This window comes from Dermochelys coriacea, chromosome 13, assembly GCF_009764565.3.
Source record: "Dermochelys coriacea isolate rDerCor1 chromosome 13, rDerCor1.pri.v4, whole genome shotgun sequence".
Lineage (NCBI taxonomy): Eukaryota > Metazoa > Chordata > Testudines > Dermochelyidae > Dermochelys > Dermochelys coriacea.
The window spans coordinates 862,826-886,470 of record NC_050080.1 but is presented as its reverse complement, the minus strand read 5'-3'; the positions used below and the strand labels follow the sequence as shown (position 1 = coordinate 886,470).

At 52.9% G+C, this 23,645-nt stretch overlaps 4 protein-coding genes across 4 annotated transcripts; 2 read left to right on the top strand and 2 right to left on the bottom strand.

Moving 5' to 3' along the window:
- The first annotated feature begins 1,286 nt into the window (after nucleotides 1–1,286).
- ZSWIM1 (zinc finger SWIM-type containing 1) lies at nucleotides 1,287–9,385 on the top strand. The gene is made up of 2 exons (XM_038369294.2): nucleotides 1,287–1,348; nucleotides 2,013–9,385. Exon 2 carries the CDS (start codon nucleotides 2,167–2,169, stop codon nucleotides 4,033–4,035), a length of 1,869 nt encoding a protein of 622 aa, XP_038225222.1. The 5' UTR covers nucleotides 1,287–1,348; nucleotides 2,013–2,166; the 3' UTR covers nucleotides 4,036–9,385.
- On the bottom strand, nucleotides 5,416–7,787 carry SPATA25 (spermatogenesis associated 25). The gene is made up of 2 exons (XM_043495916.1): nucleotides 7,667–7,787; nucleotides 5,416–6,239 (listed from the first exon to the last, which is right to left on the bottom strand). Exons 1-2 carry the CDS (start codon nucleotides 7,785–7,787, stop codon nucleotides 5,416–5,418), a joined length of 945 nt encoding a protein of 314 aa, XP_043351851.1.
- Nucleotides 8,200–12,949, bottom strand: NEURL2 (neuralized E3 ubiquitin protein ligase 2). The gene is made up of 2 exons (XM_038369298.2): nucleotides 11,617–12,949; nucleotides 8,200–8,722 (listed from the first exon to the last, which is right to left on the bottom strand). The coding sequence occupies exons 1-2, from the start codon at nucleotides 12,290–12,292 to the stop codon at nucleotides 8,607–8,609; spliced, it is 792 nt and encodes a 263-aa protein (XP_038225226.1). The 5' UTR covers nucleotides 12,293–12,949; the 3' UTR covers nucleotides 8,200–8,606.
- Nucleotides 12,950–13,133: 184 nt separating this feature from the next.
- CTSA (cathepsin A) lies at nucleotides 13,134–23,077 on the top strand. Its single transcript, XM_038369297.2, has 15 exons — nucleotides 13,134–13,289; nucleotides 13,427–13,590; nucleotides 14,172–14,283; nucleotides 17,253–17,303; nucleotides 17,688–17,774; nucleotides 17,907–18,062; nucleotides 18,474–18,565; nucleotides 19,453–19,537; nucleotides 19,867–19,958; nucleotides 20,320–20,398; nucleotides 20,912–21,060; nucleotides 21,137–21,212; nucleotides 21,430–21,519; nucleotides 21,755–21,856; nucleotides 22,291–23,077. Exons 2-15 carry the CDS (start codon nucleotides 13,427–13,429, stop codon nucleotides 22,372–22,374), a joined length of 1,419 nt encoding a protein of 472 aa, XP_038225225.1. The 5' UTR covers nucleotides 13,134–13,289; the 3' UTR covers nucleotides 22,375–23,077.
- The last annotated feature ends 568 nt before the right edge of the window (nucleotides 23,078–23,645 follow it).

The following is a 23,645-nucleotide window of genomic DNA, read 5'->3' as shown; positions in this document are numbered from 1 at the left end:
GACGAGGGCAGCTCTCATGGCCCACTGGGGCCTGGGAGAGGGAATGACAGAGCTTCTCTGGTCTTGGAGCCACAGGGGTTGGGCAAAAAGGAGCAAACTGGTTGTAGGCTGTAGTGGAGGAGGGGGAGGCAGCTGGACAAAGAGGTAGAATGGAATGTGCTCTGGGCTCTGCAAAACCTTAATCCACCTCTGCTGGGGGCAGAGATTGGCCTGAGCCTCCGCAGCTCCTGGTGGGCTGGCTGTAAACTCCAGCAAACTTTGAGTGCACAAGAACAAATGCAGAGTCCTGCACTGCTGCAGACTAGGGACCGAGGGGCTAGGCAGCAGTTCTGCAGAAAAGGACCTAGGGGTTACAATGGACGAGAAGCTGGATATGAGTCAGCAGTGTGCCCTTGTTGCCAAGAAGACCAATGGCACTTTGCGCTGTATAAGTAGGAGCATAGCCAGCAGCATGAGGGACTTGATCGTTCCCCTCTATTCGACGTTGGTGACGCCTCATCTGGAGTACAGTGTCCGGTTTTGGGCCCCACACTACAAGAAGGATGTGGAAAAACTGGAAAGAGCCCAAAGGAGGGCAACAAAAATGATTAGGGGACTGGAACACATGACTTATGAGGAGAGTGTGAGGGAACTGGGATTGTTCAGTATGTGGAAGAGAAGAATGAGGGGGGATTTGATAGCTGCTTTCAACGACCTAAAAGGGGGTTCCAGAGAGGATGGATCTAGACTGTTCTCAGTGGTAGCAGGTGACAGAACAAGGAGTCATGGTCTCAAGGTGCAGTGGGGGAGGTCTCGGTTGGATATTAGGAAACACTCTTTCATGTGGGGGTGGTGAAGCACTGGAATGGGTTCCCTAGGGAGGTGGTGGAATCTCCTTCCTTTGAGGTTTTTAAGCTCAGGCTTGACAAGCCCTGGCTGGGAGGGTTTAGTTGAGGGTTGGTCCTGCTCTGAGCAGGGGGTGGGGCTAGAACCTCCTGAGGCCCCTTCCAACCCTGATCGTCCTGGTAACCGCCGCCTGCTTCTGGCCGGGGGGGGGAAGGGGATCACATGACCCAGTCCAGCAGGGTCTAGGAAATGTTGCTGGGACCTTATCCACCGCTCCCATTGGAGGACGTGTAACCAGGGAGACCAGGCTCCCGCTCACGGCCGTGCTATACTCTGATTGGTTAGTCTGTCCATTCTCTCTGTACTCTGATTGGTGGATTCGCCTAAAGAGAGTCGGGATCTCTTCTGATTGGCTGGCGTTCCGGAACAGCCGCTTTATGATTGGTGGTGTGTTTGCTGTCAGTCAGTGCCCTGGGCCAAGCAAGGAAGATGGCGGCGATGACGGACCAGGCGCGGTGTTAAGGTGAGAGGGGGTGGGCGGAGGAGAAAGGAGAGCGGCCGGGACGGCTCCTGGCGGGGGGCGGGCTCGGGGAGCGGGGCATGCCGGGACTTTCTGTCCCCATGCGGAGGCCTCTTGCAGGGTCCGGGCTCGAGCAGTGCATGCCGGGAGGTGAGGCCGCCTCTCCCCGCCCGCGCGCCCAGCCAAGCCGGGCTGGAGCAGTGCATGCCGGGAGGTGGCCGCCCGTCCCTCGCCCGCGCGCCCAGCCAGGCCGGGCTGGAGCAGTGCATGCCGGGAGGTGGGGCCGTTCGCCCGCGCGCCCAGCCAGGCCGGGCTGGAGCAGTGCATGCCGGGAGGTGGCCGCCCGTCCCTCGCCCGCGCGCCCAGCCAGGCCGGGCTGGAGCAGTGCATGCCGGGAGGTGGGGTTGCCCACCCCTCCACACACACGAGGGCGGGGCTGGAGCAGTGCATGCAGGGCCCTCTCCCTTCCCTTGGCCCCACCTCCGTGTCCAGTTCCGTGGGAGGCGATCTGCCCCCCGCCAGAGACGTGCTGCCCCCTGCAGGCGGCAGCCCTCAGCTGGGCTTTGCTTTGTGACTCCCTGGTGCGGTGTCTGCCCGCGTGGGGGAGCGCCGGCGGGCACATGCAATGCAGCCATCTAACTCCGCCCTTCTTCCGCCTTCCCAATAGGCCCATCACCCGCTGAGGCAGTGTGGCTGTTGGGATGGTAACCAGGACCCTGGCATTCCCAACGTGGATGGATCATAGGGAATCTCCTTAAAGTCATAAAGAGAATCGGGGGTGAATGCTGTAACAAAAGGGGGAATAGACCCTCATATTAACAATGGCCCTAGTTACTGTGAAGGAACTGCTGAGCTTTGATTGTGGCTCCCTGGTCGCTTATCAATTAGATAAAAACTCTCAGCTGGACTCTATCAGCTTCCAGACCGTCCTCATGAGAAACATATTTGTGCATTTTCCTGATGTCATATTCATCCACAGAACCCACAATCCGCGGGGCAAAGCTCTGTATATGTTCATGGTGGACAGACCTTTCCTGAAGCTGCAGGGTGAGATGACAAAGGTAATTCATTTTGCTGTCCCCGCTAAAGAATCTGCAGAAAGCCTGGCTCACATGTATAGGACCTTCAAGGCCTTCAACCCTGAGTGGAAGAAAATTAAGACCTTTCTGGTAGATTCACACTTTCGATTGTTGCAGACGCTTTCTGAAGCATTCCCATCTGCAGAGGTGCAGCTATCTGTTTTCCATGTATGCAAGCACCTGCAGCAGAAGATTCATCAGATGTCTTTGGAATGCATCTCAGAGAGACTGATCTTAAATGCCTTGAGGAACACTATGTGTGCAGCCACTGAAAGCAACCTGAAAATGATGCATACCATCCTGAGTGACTTTGTAAAGCCAGACTTGCTTCCCCAGCTTCATACTCACTGGCTTCTCAATGACAAGATATGGGCTATGCATAGATGGAGGAATTGGATGGAATGCAATCAGTATTTTAAAGACTTGGAGATCATCACACGGGGCTTAAGCCAGGTCTTCTGCACTGGACTGTCTCTGGAGATCTGCATCACTTCTCTGGCAAAACACTACCAGAAGTGTGTTTCAAAGAGGCCACCTGATGCTGTGCTGTTCTCTGTTAACCCTCTTAGCAGTACCATGTCTCCTGAGACAGTTTTTCAGAGCCTGCCAGGTCAGGACTCACCACCAACCTCTCACAACTCCCAAATAGCTCTTCAGAATCAACCAGCTCAGAGTTCTCCACCAGTTTCTCCCAGTCTCACAGCAGCTCATCAGAAATGGCCAGGTCAGAATTCCCCTCCAAATCCCCTGGTTCTTCTTCCGCATCCCCTGGCAGCTCCTCAAAGTCCCCTGCTTCTTCAGAATCAGCTGGCAGCCCCTCAGATCTTCCCTTTTCAGAACGAGCCAGCTCAGTATTCTTCACCTGTTTCTCTCAATCTCACAACAGCTCATCAGAAATGGCCAGGTCAGAATTCCCTTCCAAATCCCCTGGTTCTTCAGAATCCCTTGCCTGCCCCTCAGAGCCCGCTACTTCTTCAGAACCAGCTAGCAAACCCTCAGAGCCCCTTGGATCCTTTATCCCATGAAATTAAACTGGAGATCATCACTGAAGACCCAAAGGGTGACCAAGATGTGGCGTGTAACCAAGAGACTGAAGACTGCATCAGGCAGTCACTGAGAGACATTTGCACAGAGCCTGCAGCTAGGCTATGCTTGAACGAGTTTGCAGTGGCACAGAAGTCTGTGCAGCTAATAGGCACCAATGAAGACATAGTCAATATACAGATCCTCGAAGACACCCACAAAGTGAACCAAAGGGGCCTGAAAAGCTGCACTTGCCACTTCAATCAAGCTTTCCAGCTGCCCTGCAGGCACATCCTGGCTGTGTTGAACTCTGATAAGAAGATTTTACAGCCAGAGATGCTGAGCGAGCAATGGCAGAAGGAACCTAATAACTCTCAGGCAGGGCAAAATGGCACCGATGGCCTTTTGGAGGTTCTGAAAAGCTCCTGGAATGAGTCTCTGGATAAATCCTTAGCAGTGTCCTTTCTTACAGCGGAGATTAGCCGGCTTCTTACCCAGTGCAGCAGGGAGGAGTTTGATCGGAGGTACAACACCCTCCGAGAATTGGCCGATAGCTGGATTGGACCTTATGTTCAGGTGAAGCTGTAGTTCAGAATTGGAGAGCTCCGTGCCTCTGCTCTAGGCCTCTTCGAGGTGTGATTCTCCTGCTTTCTGGGCCTCTGGAAGAAGTGAGGTGTGAAATACTACAAAAATGTCTGTTAAAATGTAATCTAATGGTATGTTTTCTCTAGTGGTATGTCTTCCACTTTATTCTCCTTAGAAACTATAAATGTGAGCCTTAAATCTGTATCATGGTAGTTTTCCCCTTTGGCTTCAGATCCTAAATATCTATTGGGTGAACACTTCCTCTTGCCTATGAGACCTAAGGAAGTGGACTTAGGTAGGAAGTCTGTCTCTGGCCCAGCCAACAGGAAACCCTGCTGGGAATGGAATTGGGGAGAAGGGTAATACCTGGGACTAACTTGCCTGAACCATAGTTCATGCATTCAGACCCTCGTGGGATCCTTTTGCTATCTGTTATTGCAGCAGGGTTCATATGGTTTAGTCCCAGGTGTGTATCTGTTGTGGTGTGTGTATCTGAGCCAGCCTGTGGTTCCCCTCCCTTCCCTGTCATGGTGACATGGGGCTTCCCACTAGTCTGGTAGAGCAGTATTTGCTCATGTGAAGTCAGACCTTTGTTTTGAAACCACATCTTTTGTTTTTTCTCTTCTCCCTTCATTGCCTCTAGTTATTTAATGGAACCTGCTTGTTAAGGAGCCACAAACCTTGGAGGGTAGCAACCCATGCTACTGTGTACAGGGAGCTGCTGTCTGCAGCCTCTGCTAGGAGCACTGGAGTGGTTTGGCTGGTTATGGCAGTTCTTAAATTTGCTCTCTATCATCAATAGGCATGTCACTGACATGGGAGGAGGGAACAAATCAGTGTTACCATAAATCTGAAATTAGAGTTACTGGAAGACAAAAAGGGAAGTGGAGAAATCAGATGTACGGAAGTGGGACATGTATTGTAATGGGACAAAGGAGGCATGCAGAGGAGAGAGCAGCCAGTAAAACCTGCTGCATAACATGGGGATATATGGATGGGTTGGTGCACGGTCCCTTTCTGGCAGCTTCAGGCAAGGAGACCCTGGGGGCAGGGAGATGTAGATATAATTTTCTGTACCAGCCAGCAGGGAGTGGTGAGGGAATAGGACAGAAGGTGCTATTTAGGTCAGTAATTTGTCCCACCCTAGCTAGCCTGGTTTATTCATGTCATATCAAATTGTTTATGGTTTTTTTTTTTATCAATGGTTCATTCACAGTTTTGTTAACCTCTGAATCAACACTCCATTCACAGGAACAGAACTACTGTATGGTTAGATATTTCCTTTTGAGCTAGAGTTCTGTAATATAAACTCCTTTATGTAAATACAGCATCCAATATTTTCCTGAAAGCCTTTTGCTTTGAATTGTGAATTTCTCCTTGGCTTTACTTTTCCAAGTGTGCTATGGAAAGGGGCTGGAAGCCTGTGTCTACTGGTCTCTTCCTTGGTCTGTCTTTCTTCCAGAACTGTGCATCCCCTGTCCTTTTTGGAGTTATCTCCCCCTGTACACCTTGCTCTGGATTCTCTGTCATGAAGTTCTGTGCAGCTCTGATCAGATCCTCCTCTTTAATCCCTGGCACAGGCACTGTGGGGATGCCAGCTATCATCATGGCAAGAGTGAGGATGCAGATGTTTGGAGGAGAGTTCTGCACTGACTGTCCACGTCTGTTCTTACTGCGTTTTATGGGCATAAGAAAAGCACCTCTGGGAGGAAATCCACCGGTAGCCAGTGGGAAGTCTCCCTCTGGGCTGCCCAGCTCACCAACGTTTTGCCCATTCCTTTGCTGAGTTGGAGGATATCCTTTCACAGAGGCACTTGGATACATGCCAGAAGGGCCACATGTCCACTTGTCACTGACCCATTCAGATGGATAATCCCATACAGAGATCTCATCCTGTTTATGCTGGGGAAACTTTCTAGAATACCTTCCACAGTAGTGTCCACTGTAAGGCTCCCACCTTGCGTCCTTGTACCCTCCTGATCTGCTACTGAGAGGGAACTTTGGACTCTGCTGGGCACCACTACAAGGCTGCTTTAGTGCCTTCTCCTGATACAGAAGGGTTGCTTCTACATGTGAAAGAGCTGCAATTTCCTGCGTTTTCCGTCTGAGCACTCCTGGAACCAAAACCCCAGCAGCAAGAGATGTCTCCCCAGACTGATAAACACTTAGTAGGTTGCTTTTTGCCATTTGGAGCTGTCTGCTGGTATCTGTGAGGGGGAAGGAAATGAAGTGTAGGAGAAGACTGAATATTAATAGCAGATTGGGCTTCTGCCAATCCTCAACAGGTGGGCTCTAGGGCTGAGGCAGGTCTCTGCATAAACAGCCTTTCAGCCACTAAAATAAAGTGGCCATGCTTTCAAAGGGGTCTCACTGTGCTCTGTAATTGAGTACATTAACATTCTCTGGTGTGCCCCAGCACTGGACATTGCAAATCTGAGGCCTAGCTTTGAAAATGTAGTCCTGCAAGTTCCTAGATAGGTGCCTGAGGAGCAAGAAGTCAGTTTGTGGCAGAACCGATTTACAATATACATAGTTTGTACCAGGGTTTCCGCTGCAATCATACCCCAGGGCTGTCCATTACATCCACCTTTCCATGTGAAACACTGGAAATAAGTCACCATTATTTTTAAGTAAACATCTTTCCTAAGAGAAATTACACCAGTGGAATGAGAACTAGGCTGTAATTTTCATTCCAGTTGCAGGGCTCAGGAGACACTCTCCTCCTGCATCCCACTCCACCCTGTGAGCTGGAAGCCGCATGGGTTAGTGATCGCACATTGCATTAGCAGCTGCATTCCAATCTAGCTCTGCTGTATTTTTTCTTAATGAGCTAGGGCCCGATTTTCAAAGAGAGGCTTGCTTTGTGTGTGCAAATACCTGCCCAACCATTGGTGGGATTGACAGACATAGTCTGCAAGGAACTGATCCTCACATGGTGCTGGCTCTCTTTGTTTCCAGCTGAAAGAAAGAAGTCGGGCTTGAGGCCATTAGCCTCTCTTCTCAGCCCCCTCTCTGTAGTGTGGTGAGAGTTAGTTAACATTTGGCCAGTGCTTTGAACATGGAGAGTGTGTTGTTCATTCTGAGGGGTAGTAGGCAGGCTTTCCTGAGGAATTTTAATAAGGAAGGTCTTGCAGACTTGGATGTTGCTGCCCTACTATGGGACAGAGCGACACTGACCCATCAAGAGTGTATTATCTGTACAAATGGACCAGCTAATCTACAGCTAGGGGTGGGGGCAGGGAAGACTGGTGGTGGAATCACCTCCCATCCAGATTGGGATGGAGGATTAGAGCTCAATTACGGAGAGCTCTGACACAGTTAATACGCAGCTTGGTTTTGCAGGGCAGATAGGACTACATGATTATAACTTCCTGGACCATGGAAAGGCCTTGTACAGAGCAGGGATTGCTGAGATAATTATGATATAGTCATGTCCTGTTTACATGCCACCTTGGGGTGGCATTTTATTTGGGCCTCCGAATGAAGTGTGGATTGTGATGCAACAAGCCCTTAATCCTAAATCTTCTGTTTGATGGGTCAATTTGCCATGCAGCAAACAGATCTTTGAACCACCTTCCAATCACTTTCTGATTTCTGTACAAAATGCTTCCATATTGGAAGGAAAAGCAGTTACCTTGGATGGAAGTTAAAAAACCCGAAGAAGTTTTTTCCTTCACAAAGTAAGACATTGCCAGTGTAGGACTCAGGCTGGTGCCTTTTCTCCCCATAATGTACCAGCACTGACCTCTCCTCATTCTAGAACCAGCATCACAGGCCAACCTGACCTTACCTCACACTGGAACCAGCAAGCCACTGACCTCCCTGCCTGCTTATGCCACAATTCTAACTCTGTTCATCCTCTCTGAGATCCCATGATCCTACAAAGCAGGGAATTATACCCCTGCTTCATCTATTCCATTTCTAATGGCTCTGAGTCCCTCTGTGCCTAGAAGAAGCAGCCAGGGCTTCACATTTACTTGCATTGTCCCTTCGGAACCTCCTTATGCAGGATGCAGAGGGGAAGTGAATATCCCCCAACCCCTTTGGTTAGAGCAAGTTTATCGACTCTGAAGTACCTGAAATTGACACAACCTCTGTGCTACCCTCTCCCCATTGCTATGTGGAGGAGTCTGAGATTAGGCCACACCAGTACTCCCAACAATTTGCTTCTGTTTTGAAGCACTTTATTATCCTCTCATTTTTATAACAACAATCTGGCACATGCACCAATCCCTCCATGTCCCTTTGTGTGCAGGGAATCCCCCCACTGCTGCGATTCCTTCCCTTCTGCTATTGACTGTCTGTGCTGTAAGGCTCTGCCAATCCAGTGGTCTCTGTGCCATTTTATGGCACAGCAGACTTCCATGGCACAATGTGTGTCAGGATGGGTGTAACTGCTGAGGTTCCAGTCAGCTGCTGTGAAGTGGGGGGGATCACCTCTGCTCCTGGGACTCCTTGGTTGAAGATGGAAGAGCAGTTCTGGAAGCATGGATCCCTTTCTGGAAGGCCATTCTTGGTCACTCACAGGGTCTGCAAGTTTGAAGGGCCTGCTTGCTGAAGGAGATCTTGTTATCTCATTCATATTTGCAGAAGTTCTTCAAGAGTGGAGGCAGGTCCAGCCCATCAATGGCCAATCGGTGGACAATGTGCTTCTGGATGACCAGTCGACAGAGGGTCTGCAAGGAAGGGACTGAAAGAGGAAGGAAAGGAAGAAGCTGAGCTTGCTGCGATGAGGGCATTTGAATCACCCCAAGCTTAGGAGGCAGGTGGCACTGTCGCAGAAGAGAAGAGGACAGTGGCTCCTGGAAGGCAGTTAGTTCTGGGACAGCAGCAGATTAATCTGCTTCAAGGGCACCATTAAAGATCTGCCTGCTGATTATGTTGGGGGCAAGGATCTCCTGCCGAATACTGCTGCCCCTTGGGAGAGCTACTGATAAGAAACACGAGAGTGAAGGATGGAAGTACTTACTTTTCTATCCTCCCAGTAAACGCTAGGAGAGCAGTTTATGTGCCTGTGCTGGTGCGTTTTCATGATGGATTTTGAAAAGGCCCTATTAATTCATCTAAACTCTGCATGAACTTCTGCTCCTCGGCCCTCCTCTCTCCCTCTCCCTGTCCCTGAGTTAGCAAACACGCAGGATTGAATGTTGGATCCCTCAGAGGTCTGGCTGGGGTTTCCCAGAGAGACTGGTTTCACAACAGTGTTACAATTAACTGGTTAGAGCTGGTTTAGTCAGTAAGTTCTCTGTTCCCTCACAGCAGTGCTCCTGCTGGGCCGCAGGCTCTGATCCCACCGCCACCCCCACTCCCCGCAAGTCCCATCAGATTCCCTGTAAGGTTCTCAACACTCAACCGAAAAAATAAAATCTACAGGGTGCTCCTAGACATTTTCTTTCTTAATTCTTTGAGTTATTTGAGTTATTCTGGTAAAAGTCACCAGAAAATCCTGCAGGGTGAATTCGCTATCCATAGTACAGCCTAGGCAGCAGCAAGGCCAGCTCACCCCATGTTATCCTGCTACAGTGCCCCACCCCTGACTACAGGACCATCTCAGAGAGATGGAGAGTTCAAAGGACAGAGTGGCCATTGCGTCAGCCCTATGGTTAAGAACCTGTCAGCTGTGATTAATCTGAACTCTTGCTCAATGTCTCTGTGTAAAATGACTGCCGTAAGTGCTGGTGCCTTCTAGGAATTTGAGGCGCAGTCTGAGGCAGAGATGCAAGTAGAGCACTACTGAGCCCAAATGTGTTACCACTGTTAAGAGGATGTGTCTGAGCTTGGGAGTATTTTCAGATAGTTTTGTTTACCTTAACTTGGAGGCACTGGGCTCTCGGGTTGTTATGACCAGGGGACTAGGTAAGAAGTCTCTCTGTCGCTATCTGCAGCCATAGCTTCCTCCCCATGTCCACTTGCCCTGAATCTCCCTTGTGACCCACAAGCATCACCAGTGGTGGCAGCTTCTTCTTTCTATGTTTACTCTGCAAACTTGCTCCTGGCTAATAAACAGTGGCAGTAAAACTTCTCTTTATATGCTAAGAAAGCTTTGCAGAAATAGAAATTACTGAAGCCTTAAGTTAAGTGAGAGACGAGCCAGAGTCTGCCTCCTGCATCAGTTCCAGCCATCTCATGAAGCCCTAGTGAACATCCTGAGGCAACCTGCCTGCTACTGCAACTGCCCCCAACAGCTTCCAGCCTAGAGGGCTGACGGGGAAAAAGATATTTATTCACATTCTGAGCTGGACACAGGCCCTCCACAAAAGGTGTGGTCTAGTCCAGGAATACCATGAGAGGCTGCTTGCTGCCAAAGTCGCTCATTAGAGCATTAGGTTAGATGCTCCTGTTAGATCAAAGTAGTTTTAATGATTGATAATTGCACATGCAAATACACAAGTTAGGTTCAAAATATCCTAGGACTGAAAAGCCTGTATAGCAGAGCACATCTTATCTCCCTGTGTTTGGATATTCACAGAACTAACTCAAAACAACTAGCCGAGAAACCACTGGATTTTAGCCTTGGTGCCAAAATAATCTGAACTTTAAGCCAGTGAAACAAGGGAAGGCTTCCCCTACATTGATAAGTCACTCTTGTGCCTGTTCCATATTTATAATTGTTCTTTGGTTTTATTGTAGTCTTGTACATGTGGCCTCACATCTAGAATCCAGGTATCAGTCAATAAGCACTGTTCCATTACAATAAATGTGGCATATTAGCTAGCATAGCAATGCTTAAGTTACTAGCCATTAACATTTGTCAAGAGTTCTTACACAGTCTACTTGTCTCACTTAGAACTTGGCCTCTCTAAGGTAGCCAACGAGGTGCCTAATTAGCAATGGTGGATTTTGTGACATGGCCACCTGTCCCATCAGGAGTTTGACTGAGACACCAAACTGATTTCACACATGGTCCACTGAACAGCTGTGCGATGGAAATGACTTTACCACTACTGGAGTGGGTTGGATGGTTCTATACCCACTATCCCTATCTATGAACATCTTCACCAGAGGCCGTAACACAGGAGTCCCTGGAAGTTCTGCAGCACATAAATGGCAACACACTGTTTCAGCTCCCTGCACTCAAACCTCAGCCCAGAACTGCCTCCCTAAGCTGATCCCAACTTGGAAATGTCACAAAAATGAGAGCAGTCAGGAGCTCAGAGACTAGAGGTGGGCAGGGCAGGGAGGCAGAAACTAGAGCCCTGGAGATCAGGACACAGAGGTGAGAGCCTCCAGAGTGTAGAGAAAAGAGGCATCAAGGCCAGGGTGTCAGAAGATGGAGAGGTCAGAGATGCAGGAGATGGAAGGTCAGAGAAATGAGTGTTGGGGAACCTGAACTAGGTCTGATTTTCAGGGGTAAAGCTGTATCCAGCAGGAAATGAGTTCTTTCACCTATCTAATCTGTCAGTCTCCTGCCCAGCACCATAGTATCTGAGTTTGTGCCCCTTGTAGACTGAGACATTTAATCTTACTGGATGCAAGTAGTTTTTTTGAGCCTCACCCCCCTCTGACCTTCCTAAACTCTGATCCAGCCAGAGGGGGCCTGTCTAGGATAGTTCTACAGGGAGGGGAGGAAACACAGATACCTACAGCCATATTCCACTTGAATGACACGGACGCTCTTCGTTGACGCAAAGACATCGATCACTGCATAGAGTGGGCGTGAGGCAGGGAGGCTCCTGGCACTCGGTCCCATGTCCTCTCCATTGATGATGATGTGCATGTCTGCCATCCCGTCAGACCGGATGGCATACAACACCCCAATCCTGCTCCTCCGGGCTGTCGGGGGCAGCACATTCGTCTTGTACAAGTCATCCAGCATGTGGCTGTACTGGCTGGGCCTGCTCCGTCCCACTAGCTTGTCTCGGGGAATCCTGACTTGTTCTATGAGCAGGTAGGGGTCTGAGAGGAAGCCTTGGACCCGAGCCTCCGAGCCATCTGGAGTAACACGGTTGTGATGCCTGGTGATGGCAAAAACCCAGGTGTCCCCCATATTGACCAGGTCTGGGAGCGAATACTCTGGCACTACATCCAGGCTTCTTGGGTCATGTGCTGTTAGCCCCACCCGCAAGTGGCCACACCAGCCCAGCTCCTTTTCCTCGATCTCCACCAGGAAGATCTGTCCAGGCTCCAGGGGCTCCTGGCTGAAACAGAGCCCGTTGGCGAAGCTCTCCACCCTGGTGGCCTGAGTGTGGGAGGGGTCGATGCGGATGTTGGTGCCATGGACGAGGTGGAAGCGGGTGGGTGGGTGGCAGGCAGCAGCCATCTCTGTGGCACTCACAGAGAGCACAGGGTTGTGGCTATTTTTAAGCAGGCCAGTCAGGCTCAGGCACCTGGCTCGAGTGGTGACATTTGTACCCTAATCGGGAGAGCAGAGCCCCACTGAGGCGCTCAAGGGTCCTAGTGCCGCCCAGCTGCTAGTGGGAGCCTGAGCGACGCTGGAGACAATAAACCGGCCTCGTGTCATGTCACCCTGAGCGGAGCCGGGCTCACATCGCTCATGGGGCCGTGGCTGGACGGTGCTGCCACGGCCGGCACCCGAGCACGAACGTTAAACGCTTTGCTGCCGCTCAGCCTGTTCCCCGGGCCCGACGCCCCCTCCACGCCCGGGGCGGCTTCGCACGGCTCCGCCGCACTCCCGGGCTGGCGCAGGCGCCCGCGGCGTGGGCTGCGTTTCCGAGCGAGGCAGGCCCGGCGAGCGGAGCCTGGAGCCAGGGCGGCCGGACAGCCAGGGAGAAACGGCGGGGCGGGGGGTCAATGGCCCCGTGAGATCGGGACACGGGGCCGCCCGACTTGGCGCACAGGGCGGGCCGGGGGCCGGGGTCACAAGCCCCCCCCGGCCCCTTCTGCAGGGAGGGAGACCCGGGTGCGGGTCGCGCTGGGGCCCGCGTCTGCGCGCTGCCCGCCCCCGACACCCCCAGCGGGCCAGGCCACGTGACGGGGCGGGGCGGGGCGGGCCGGGGCGCTCTCCGCCCGCGTGTCCCCCCCGGCCCCGATGCGGCTCGGCCCCGGCCAGCGCCCGGCCCCTCCGCCAGGCGGCGCTGCTCCCGCAGGGCCCCGCGCGCCGGGCAGCCCCGACCGGGCCAGAAGCCGCAATTGAGGGCGGGGACTGGGAGCGGCTGGGCTCTGATTGGCTCTATTCGGGATTGGTCCCGCCCCCCCGCGATCAGCTGCGCCCAGCATCACGTGACGGTCTCGGCGCATAAGAACGGGAGTCACGTGTCTCCCCGGCTAGTGAAGGAACCTGCTGCTGCTGCCAGAAGGTGAGAGCGGGCGGGGGGGGGGCCGGGTGGAGTCTGGGGGGTCTCTGAGTGGGGGGGTCCTGGTCCTGGGGGGCAGGGCAGAGTCTGTGGGGCTGGGGCTCCCCCTGCCAGGCTGACTCTCATCTCCCTTCCTGCAGATGGGGCCCATCCTGCTCTGCGCACTGCTGCTGGCGGCCCCCCGTGTCGGGGCTGCACCCTCCGCCGACGAGGTGACCTACCTGCCGGGGCTGGCCAAGCAGCCCTCCTTTCGCCACTACTCGGGCTACCTCCGTGTCGACCCACACAAGCGCCTGCACTATTGGTAGGGGCAGGGTGACGGGACTCTTTGCCCCTCTTCTGCCCTCCCTCCGCCTCGCATGGGGCCCCGGTGAGGGATAAACCATGGGTTGGGGGCTGGGCTCACTACTTCCACTAGGGTGGCTCTGGTGATCCTAAAACACTGGGGATTTAGCCATTAACCAACCAGGCTGCGTTTACTAGTTTAATATGGGTGGCGCTACCCCTCCCCCCTATCTCCCGCTAGAGTCCAGAGCCCCCCACCCTGGCTGCTGGGGCGGAGGAATTGCCCAGAGTGCTGGGCCATGGGGGGCAAGAGCAGGAAGTAGGAGGCAGCCTTGGAGTGGAGTGTGGGCAGGACCAGGCCTGTGAAACCTGCTGCCCACAGTTGTTAACCCAGTTGTAGCTGATAAAATATGTGGTCAGTCATTTTGCTGTGAGAATAAGATCTGTGCACTAAATATTTTCATGTCCTACTGTTTCATTATGAATCGATCATTGCTTTGTTTACTAGAGCACTAATTCCCACTCCTGAATTTTTTGGGTAATGTTGGTTGCTAATTTGACTCCTAAACCACTGAGGTCTGCATATCGCTGTGTCTGCAGGTTTACAGAGGCTCAGAGCAACCCTGAGAGCAGCCCTCTGGTGCTGTGGCTGAATGGGGGACCTGGCTGCAGCTCCATGTCTGGCTTGTTGACAGAGCATGGCCCCTTCACTGTAAGTAACAACCATCCCTCTCCTTGGCCTGAGCCACCCTAAGTCCCCCGCCCTTGCCCTTGGTTGCTGGGAACAATATCCCTCCAAGGGTTCGCAAAAAGAAAAGGAGTACGTGTGGCACCTTAGAGACTAACAAATTTATTAGAGCATAAGCTTTCGTGAGCTACAGCTCACTTCATCGGATGCATTTGGTGGAAAAAGCAGAGGAGAGATTTATATACACACACACACAGAGAACATGAAACAATGGGTTTATCATACACACTGTAAGGAGAGTGATCACTTAAGATGAGCCATCACCAGCAGCAGGGGGGGGAAGGAGGAAAACCTTTCATGGTGACAAGCAGGTAGGCTAATTCCAGCAGTTAACAAGAATATCAGAGGAACAGTGGGGGGTGGGGTGGGAGGGAGAAATACCATGGGGAAATAGTTTTACTTTGTGTAATGACTCATCCATTCCCAGTCTCTATTCAAGCCTAAGTTAATTGTATCCAGTTTGCAAATTAATTCCAATTCAGCAGTCTCTCGTTGGAGTCTGTTTTTGAAGCTTTTTTGTTGAAGTATAGCCACTCTTAGGTCTGTGATCGAGTGACCAGAGAGATTGAAGTGTTCTCCAACTGGTTTTTGAATGTTATAATTCTTGACGTCTGATTTGTGTCCATTCATTCTTTTACGTAGAGACTGTCCAGTTTGGCCAATGTACATGGCAGAGGGGCATTGCTGGCACATGATGGCATATATCACATTGGTAGATGCGCAGGTGAACGAGCCTCTGATGGTGTGGCTGATGTGATTAGGCCCTATGATGGTATCCCCTGAATAGATATGTGGACAGAGTTGGCAACGGGCTTTGTTGCAAGGATAGGTTCCTGGGTTAGTGGTTCTGTTGTGTGGTGTGTGGTTGCTGGCTATGTAGACTCCCTCCTCAGGCCCTTCGTTACCAGCACTCCCAGCTATCTTCGAGACACCACCGATTTCCTGAGGAAACTACAGTCCATTGGTGATCTTCCTAAAAACACCATCCTAGCCACTATGGATGTAGAAGCCCTCTACACCAACATTCCACACAAAGATGGACTACAAGCCGTCAGGAACAGTATCCCCGATACTGTCACGGCTAACCTGGTGGCAGAACTTTGTGACTTTGTCCTGACCCATAACTATTTCACATTTGGTGACAATGTATACCTTCAAATCAGCGGCACTGCGATGGGTACCCGCATGGCCCCACAGTATGCCAACATTTTTATGGCTGACTTAGAACAACGCTTCCTCAGCTCTCGTTCCCTAATGCCCCTACTCTACTTGCGCTACATTGATGACATCTTCATCATCTGGACCCATGGAAAAGAAGCTCTTGAGGCATTCCACCATGATTTCAACAATTTCCATCCCACCATCAACCTCAGCCTGGACCAGTCCACACAAGAGATCCACTTCCTGGACACTACGGTGCTAATAAGCGATGGTCACATAAACACCACCCTATATCGGAAACCTACTGACCGCTATTCCTACCTACATGCCTCTAGCTTTCATCCAGATCATACCACTCGATCCATTGTCTACAGCCAAGCGCTACGATATAACCGCATTTGCTCCAACCCCTCAGACAGAGACAAACACCTACAAGATCTCTATCATGCATTCCTACAACTACAGTACCCACCTGCTGAAGTGAAGAAACAGATTGACAGAGCCAGAAGAGTACCCAGAAGTCACCTACTACAGGACAGGCCCAACAAAGAAAACAACAGAACGCCACTAGCCATCACCTTCAGCCCCCAACTAAAACCCCTCCAACGCATCATCAAGGATCTACAACCTATCCTGAAGGACGAGCCATCGCTCTCTCAGATCTTGGGAGACAGACCAGTCCTTGCTTACAGACAGCCCCCCAATCTGAAGCAAATACTCACCAGCAACCACACACCACACAACAGAACCACTAACCCAGGAACCTATCCTTGCAACAAAGCCCGTTGCCAACTCTGTCCACATATCTATTCAGGGGATACCATCATAGGGCCTAATCACATCAGCCACACCATCAGAGGCTCGTTCACCTGCGCATCTACCAATGTGATATATGCCATCATGTGCCAGCAATGCCCCTCTGCCATGTACATTGGCCAAACTGGACAGTCTCTACGTAAAAGAATGAATGGACACAAATCAGACGTCAAGAATTATAACATTCAAAAACCAGTTGGAGAACACTTCAATCTCTCTGGTCACTCGATCACAGACCTAAGAGTGGCTATACTTCAACAAAAAAGCTTCAAAAACAGACTCCAACGAGAGACTGCTGAATTGGAATTAATTTGCAAACTGGATACAATTAACTTAGGCTTGAATAGAGACTGGGAATGGATGAGTCATTACACAAAGTAAAACTATTTCCCCATGGTATTTCTCCCTCCCACCCCACCCCCCACTGTTCCTCTGATATTCTTGTTAACTGCTGGAATTAGCCTACCTGCTTGTCACCATGAAAGGTTTTCCTCCTTCCCCCCCCTGCTGCTGGTGATGGCTCATCTTAAGTGATCACTCTCCTTACAGTGTGTATGATAAACCCATTGTTTCATGTTCTCTGTGTGTGTGTGTATATAAATCTCTCCTCTGCTTTTTCCACCAAATGCATCCGATGAAGTGAGCTGTAGCTCACGAAAGCTTATGCTCTAATAAATTTGTTAGTCTCTAAGGTGCCACACGTACTCCTTTTCTTTTTGCGAATACAGACTAACACGGCTGCTACTCTGAAACCTCCAAGGGTTGACAGCGACTGGGCTGTAACTGCAGGGAGGGGAACCTTGCTATCTCCTGAATTCTGCTGGTTCAAGCCATCTAGGCACTAGGTTTGGGGATGGTTCTGCTGCTTCCTCCAAGGGAGACAGGCTGCCCAGCCTGTGGGTGCATCTCCTGCATTGGCTCTTCTGTTACGGTAACAGAGGCTTCTTCTTTATCAGATTCAGCCAGATGGGACCACCCTGCAGTACAATGACTATTCCTGGAATAAGGTATGGACTCCACTTCCTGAAAAGGACTGTCTCCTTCACCCTGGCCACTGGAGTGGAACAGCTTGTCCTGTGCACCTGGCAACAGCTGTGCTGGGCCTTGTACGCATTGTGGGGAGCCCTAAGCCTTGCCTTCATTTTTCCCATAGAAATGGAGCCTCTGGCAGGTTCTCTCTTATTTCCCTGCATCTTGCCTCCTAGGCTCTGTCTAGACTAGGACATAAAGCTGTGGTGCTAAGGAGTTAGCCAGTAGGTGCTATGGTTAGATGTTGCCTTGTCCTGATTGAGGCCCTGAAGGTGCCAGATCATGGTACTAGCTTGATCTCCAGAGTGGAGGGTCTTGGCTGTCACCTATTCTCCCTGAGTGATCTGTGGCTGTCTCTGCAGATTGCCAACATGCTGTACCTGGAGTCTCCAGCAGGTGTTGGCTTCTCCTACTCTGATGACAAAGAGTATGCCACTAATGACACCCAGGTGAGTGAGTTCTGGGGCTGCTAGCAGTGACACCTGTCCCCTCCCTTACTGCCCAGCTCCTGCAGCAAGGAGCTGGTTCCAGAGCTGGGGGGCCTAAAGCACAGCCTGCCTCAGCCTCCTCCCTGATTGCAGGTGGCCCATGATAACTACCTGGCGCTGAAGGAGTTCTTCCGCCTCTTCCCAGAGTACAGCAAGAACAAGTTTTTCCTCACCGGGGAGAGCTATGCGGGCATTTACATACCCACGCTGGCTGAGTGGGTGATGCAGGATGCCAGCATCAATTTGAAGGTAAGGCACATGCAGGCTCTGGCCCCTTCCCTGGAGCGTATGGTGAGGAGAGAGGGCAGTCATGTGAATCCCACTAGCCCCACGGTTTCTTCCTGCTGCTGCACATTGTAAGATGGGCCAGCCCTTGAGCAGATGGGGAGGAGAAGGGGGAGGGACCAGGTGGCCTCAGTGGAGATGCCTTCCGAGTGAGGGAAGGGGACAGGTCTCTCCCCATGGCTTTGCATCATACCATGTCCATGCTGTGGGGTGTTAAACTGCTCTGGGTTATCCATCTCCAGTGTGGGGCTTGTGGAGACCCATTGTCCAGGCCAGCTTGCCCCCCTGCCCCAATTCTGCTCAGTGGGTGCCTTGGTCCCTACTCTGGTGTGGGGGGTGCCCAGCAAGTTCCTCCTGCTGCACCCTGTGTTCTAGGGACTCGCTGTGGGAAATGGCCTCTCCTCCTATGAGATCAATGACAACTCCCTGGTTTACTTTGCCTATTACCACGGCCTCCTGGGAACCAGGTAAGAATGTGCAGGTATGGGACTGTGGGCTACTGAGTTGCAGCTAGAGGGAGCTGGCCTCGAGCACTCAGAATCTGAGTGCAAATGGGGGAGTCGGTGGCCATTCTCTGCTCTGGCCCAGCCTCCCTGGCCAGGGTGCTGCCCTTGAAACTTGGTTCCCCCAGCACAGCTGGGGCACCAGCAGGCCAGTTCCTTGCTGTTGCTGGGGGGCTGCAGCCTTTCCAGGGACAGGGATCTGCTGTGATGAAAGGGCTTGGAAGACTAGCCAATGCCCCCAGGACTCTGCTGGTGATTCCATTCTGTTCTACTTGAGGTCTCCCCTGACCCTCCTCTGCAGTGTCTGAGCACTGGCTGGGCATGCAGTAAGTGATGTGACTGACATCTGTCACATGGGGTGTGTTCTTCCTCCCTCTCCTTGGGGATGGTTGCATGCAGTGGTGGGGTTGTTCAGGTTTGGTTTCTGTGCCGGCACTGCTCTTATACTGGACAAGGCTGGTCTGAGCAGTGTGCCTGGCACTTGGCACAGGAGGTTTGGGGTGGTCCCTTGTCCTATAGTCTGGGGCCACTCCTGAGGCAGCTCTATCACCTGCTTTTCCTTGATTGGGACAGCTCCATTGTGCCTGAGGAGTGGAGTTCTTCATGATTGTCAGCCCAGAGCCTTAGGTTTGTAGCTGTTCTGCATGCAGGCCAGTGAGTACCTTGAAGATGAGGACTCCTTGCTGTCCTGTGGGAGCAGAGGACAGGGGTGATGTGCCCATGGAGCTTGTGTAGCAGAGAAGTGCTGCCGTGCTTGGTAGTCATTGAAGTTGAACACCATTGAAGGCTGGTGGCTTCATGTCCTGGCCTAGTGCATTGTTCCATGCACTCACAAGGGTTTCTTGCTCCAGGTTGTGGACAGATCTGCAGTGCTTCTGCTGCTCCCAGGGAAAATGCAACTTCCATAAAAACTCCAACTTGAACTGCACACTCAGGGTGAGTATTGGCCAGGGAGTGCTGGGGAGGTCCCGGTGTACCACACAGCCTGTTGTAGCAGTGCTATCATTCCTTAGGGCAGAGCAGAATCTGGCTGATCCCTGTGTTGGGTTTTGCACCAGCAGCAAGGTCCTTACCCTGGCTGTTTGACCAGGCATGGTTCCATGAGGGACTGGATCCAAGGGCAAGGTTTAAAGGGGCAGGTGGCTGAGCAGATGGATCCATGGCAGTTCCTTGAATCAGTTAGTGCTCTGTGGACCATGGTAGCTCCTGAGCTGTGAGTTGCTGTAACATGCCTGCTGGATTCCAACCCACATGGCTTCTTCCAGATGCAAGAGATGATCCAGATCGTGGAGGAGTCAGGCCTGAACATCTACAATCTCTATGCCCCATGTGCTGGCGGTGTCCCTGGAAGCTACAGGTAGGAACAGCTGGCTCCAGCTCCTCTCCAGGTGGCTGACTTGAGTCTGGAGAGATCAGCACCACTCCAAAGTCCTGCAGCCCGGTGGGAGGAGTGCGGGAGTCTGCCAATCTGTTACAAAGAGGTCCTTGCTGGCCATCTCGGCAGGGGCCTGTAGATGATCCCTATAGGAAATGGCTTTGGGTTGGGGTTTCCTAGCTGCTGTCTGGGGCTCTGTCCTTCCTCAGTAGGATGCCTAGACCAATGACCTAGTCTAATAATTGCCCTAGAAAGGGGAACCTGAGCAAGTGAGGGTTGGGGGTGGAGGTGCTCGCAGTGGGGCCCAGGCCTGGTTCTGAGGCTGCTCTCGCCCTGGTTGCAGGTATGATCAGGATCAGCTCATCAGCCATGACCTGGGCAGCTCCTTCATCAAACAGCCCCTGAAGTACTCCTGGAGGCAGGTAAGTGTCAGGGCTCCTTCTCCCTGGGGTGTAGGGAATGGGTACCTGCCTGCCCCCAACAAAATAAGAGTAATGGTCTCAAGTTGCTGTGGGGGAGGTTTAGGTTGGATATTAGGAAAAATGGAATGCATTACCTAGGGAGGTGGTGGAATCTCCTTCCTTAGAAGGTTTTAAGGCCCGGCTTGACAAAGCCCTGGCTGGGATGATTTAGTTGGTGTTGGTCCTGCTTTGAGCAGGGGTTGGACTAGAACCTCCTGAGGTCCCTTCCAACCCTGCTAGTCTGACTGAGGGAGCCCTGTCCTGCTGTGCTAACCTAGTATGACCTCAGGGGCAGGCAGTCTCTCTCAAACTCTGGGCTGGCACTGGCTCTGGTCAGCCTGCAGTGCTGCCCATGGTGGACCAGGATAGAGGAGGTTGACTCTCCCTGCTGCATTGTGCAGGAGGCTTGGGGGAATTGGGTCACTGCCCCACGGCTGCAGCTTTTCTCTCTTCTTATAACTCTTCCTCTCCCAGAATCTGCTCCGGATGCCAGCAGCCAAGAAAGGAGTTCGCCTGGAACCCCCCTGCACCAATTCCACAGCCTCCACCACCTACCTGAACACCCCCGAAGTGAGGAAGGCGCTGCACATCTCTCCAGAGGCACCTGAGTGGCATATATGCAGGTGGGGAGGCTTCTGTCCTGGAAGGGACACCACTTCCTGGCCAGGACTGGGTGTAACTCTGCCTGTTCCTTCACAGTTCTGAGGTGAACCACAGCTACAAGCGGCAGTACCTGACTGTGAACGACCAGTACCTGAAGCTGCTTGGCACCATGGTGAGTTTGAGGGGTCCCAGACCCCAGCCTGGCCACTTTGGGAGAAGTGATGCCTGAGGTGGGGTTCAGCTGCAGGCATGTCTGACACCAGCTCTGCAGTCAGCTGCTGAGCTCACCCAGCCCCTTCCCTTGGCTGCCCGGTGCCCTGAGCAGACCCTGAGGTGAGGTGCAGAGCTGCTGTCCCTCAGCCTAGGTGACACCCTTGTGCTCTCTGCAGAAATACCGGATCCTGGTGTACAATGGTGACATTGACATGGCCTGCAACTTCCTGGGGGACGAGTGGTTCGTGGACTCCCTGGACCAGAAGGTAGGCAGGGGAGGGGGACTTGTGCGCCATCAGCACATCATTGCCCAGCACTAGCCTGGAACTTCTGCAGTGACAGGCGTTGGGGTAAAGCCATCGGCAAAGAGCCAGTACTGGCAGGAGGAGTGTCCAGGGAATGGCCTACCCTGCCCAGACCTGGGGGGAGGGGACACCTGGGGAGAGCAAGGGGCTGGGTTGGCACAGGGTCAACTCTAAGGGTGCTAGGCTCTGGTTCCAGGTGCAGGTGGCCCGCAGGCCCTGGCTGTATAACGATGGGACTGAGGACCAGATCGGGGGCTTTGTGAAGGAATTCACCAACATCGCCTTCCTCACCATCAAGGTAACCAGCCCCACTGGCATGGCAGGGAGGGACCCTGGACTGCAGGCAACATGTTCATAGCAGCAGCCGAGAGCTGAGCTGCCCCACACAATCCCCTAATCACCCCTTCGATCTCCCTGCCTTCATCCTCTTGCCAGGGCGGGATTCAGCAGATCCTCTGTGCTTTAGCCTGAGGCCGAGCTGCCCTGGGAGGAGAAGCCAGGGGGCTGGAGCTGTGGCCTCACACTCCCTCTGGGACCTAGCAATCTTCAGCCTTGCAGGCATGAGGGAGGCTGGGATGGTTGCAGGGAGAGTTAGGATCTCTTGGGGGAGGGGGGCCTGGCTGGCTCTGGCAGAGGTTGAGAATCACTGGCCCACCCCTTGAGGCTGCTTGGATGCTCCCTCCAGCCCTGCACAGCTGGTCTTGACCTGGTGCCTTCACCTGTCTTCTGCAGGGAGCTGGCCACATGGTGCCCACAGACCAACCACAAGCCGCCTTCACCATGTTCAGCCGCTTCATTCAACAGCAGCCCTACTGACTGTCTGGCAGAGCAGGGCCTGCACTTCTCCCTGCACTGCTGCCTGGGGCAACTCCTCATCTCTCCCCTCCCAGGCCATGGGCCACTTCCTGGCATGACCAGGGCCTCTCGCTGCTCAGCAATGGCAGCAGATATGGGTTTTCCACGGCCAGTGGGTGTCCTACCGCTCCCTAGCTCCTCCACCAGAGGAAGACTGGCCTGGGTTTCCATGCTTCTTGGGGATGCTGCCCCTTGCCTCTAAGGGGGGCCCCTGCCTGTACACAGTACAGGCTTGGTACCAGTGCACTGCAGGGGTGGGGTAGAGCTCAGCAGATGGGAGGCTGCCTGTCCCAGCATGGCTGGTCTCAGCTGCTCCAGAGGTCCTGCTGTGGCCTTTACCTCCTGGGGGTTCTGCTGCCTCCTGCTCTGGAGCTGCCATCTCAGCTTGGGGGTGGAGCAGCACCCATCCCAGGGCCTTGTTCTGCTCCCAGGCCCCTTGCACATGTCCCAAGGGGCTGGCTTAGGCATCACACCCTGTGCCTGCAGGAGGCCTTGCTGTAGCTAGCAGCCACCTGTGCTGTCTCAGGTCCACCCTGGGGAAGTTCTCATGTGTCCTGAGGAAGGAGGTTTGAAATGAAGACATTCTTGGCCCTGCCCCCCCTCACTCCCTGGGGCATTGGCTGCTTCCTGGGCCTTGCAATAAAATGTCACAGCTGAACTTGGATCCTTGTGACCATTGCACATTTCTTCCCCCACATCCCCACCAGCTCCTGGGGCTAGAGCTTGGAGCCTGGATGTCTAGGGGGCCCATGTGAGCCAGGAGTAGTGGAAGGAATATAAGCAGCTCCCCAGGGGCTGGGGGAGACCTTCATGGTCTCCCCACTGCAGATGTTCTTGGCCCTTGTAGGGAGGGGCTGTGCTGAGGAGGCTGGCTGGGCCTCACCTCTACCCCAGTCTGGCCATATGCTCCCCAGGGGGTGACTAACCCTAGTCTTGCCCCTATTGCCAGGAAGTACAGTGCAAGCCTGTGCAGTAGCTGAATGGCACTGAGGGCCCCAGAGGGAAGGGGGCAGCCTGCAGTGGGGTAAGGCCATTCCAGTCTGTGAGGTGAGGGAACAGCTGGGCTCCTAGTACTAGCTACCCTGAGCTGATAGCTCTTCCCTACAGGGGGGATGGGGCTAGCTCCAGAGGCTGAGGGCTGTTGGCAAGAGGCCCTGGGTTCAAAGCAACACCTCCCTCTGGAACTGCTGTCCTGCCCCACCACCTGTGAGTTACTGGGCCAATGCAGCTAT

What these genes read in the sequence shown, in the direction of transcription:
- ZSWIM1 (XM_038369294.2), top strand. Translation starts at nt 2,167, where the DNA reads ATGGCCCTAGTTACTGTGAAGGAACTGCTGAGCTTTGATTGTGGCTCC.
- SPATA25 (XM_043495916.1), bottom strand. Translation starts at nt 7,787, where the DNA reads ATGAGGAGAGGTCAGTGCTGGTACATTATGGGGAGAAAAGGCACCAGC. An exon ending in TTTTTTAACTTCCATCCAAG is followed by an intron (nt 6,240 to 7,666) that starts GTAACTGCTTTT and finishes TCCCCCTCACAG; the next exon opens with ATACCAGCAGACAGCTCCAA.
- NEURL2 (XM_038369298.2), bottom strand. Translation starts at nt 12,292, where the DNA reads ATGGCTGCTGCCTGCCACCCACCCACCCGCTTCCACCTCGTCCATGGC. An exon ending in CATTCAAGTGGAATATGGCT is followed by an intron (nt 8,723 to 11,616) that starts GTAGGTATCTGT and finishes TTCCTCTTTCAG; the next exon opens with TCCCTTCCTTGCAGACCCTC.
- CTSA (XM_038369297.2), top strand. Translation starts at nt 13,427, where the DNA reads ATGGGGCCCATCCTGCTCTGCGCACTGCTGCTGGCGGCCCCCCGTGTC. An exon ending in ATGACTATTCCTGGAATAAG is followed by an intron (nt 17,304 to 17,687) that starts GTATGGACTCCA and finishes CTGTCTCTGCAG; the next exon opens with ATTGCCAACATGCTGTACCT. An exon ending in CCTGAGTGGCATATATGCAG is followed by an intron (nt 21,061 to 21,136) that starts GTGGGGAGGCTT and finishes GTTCCTTCACAG; the next exon opens with TTCTGAGGTGAACCACAGCT.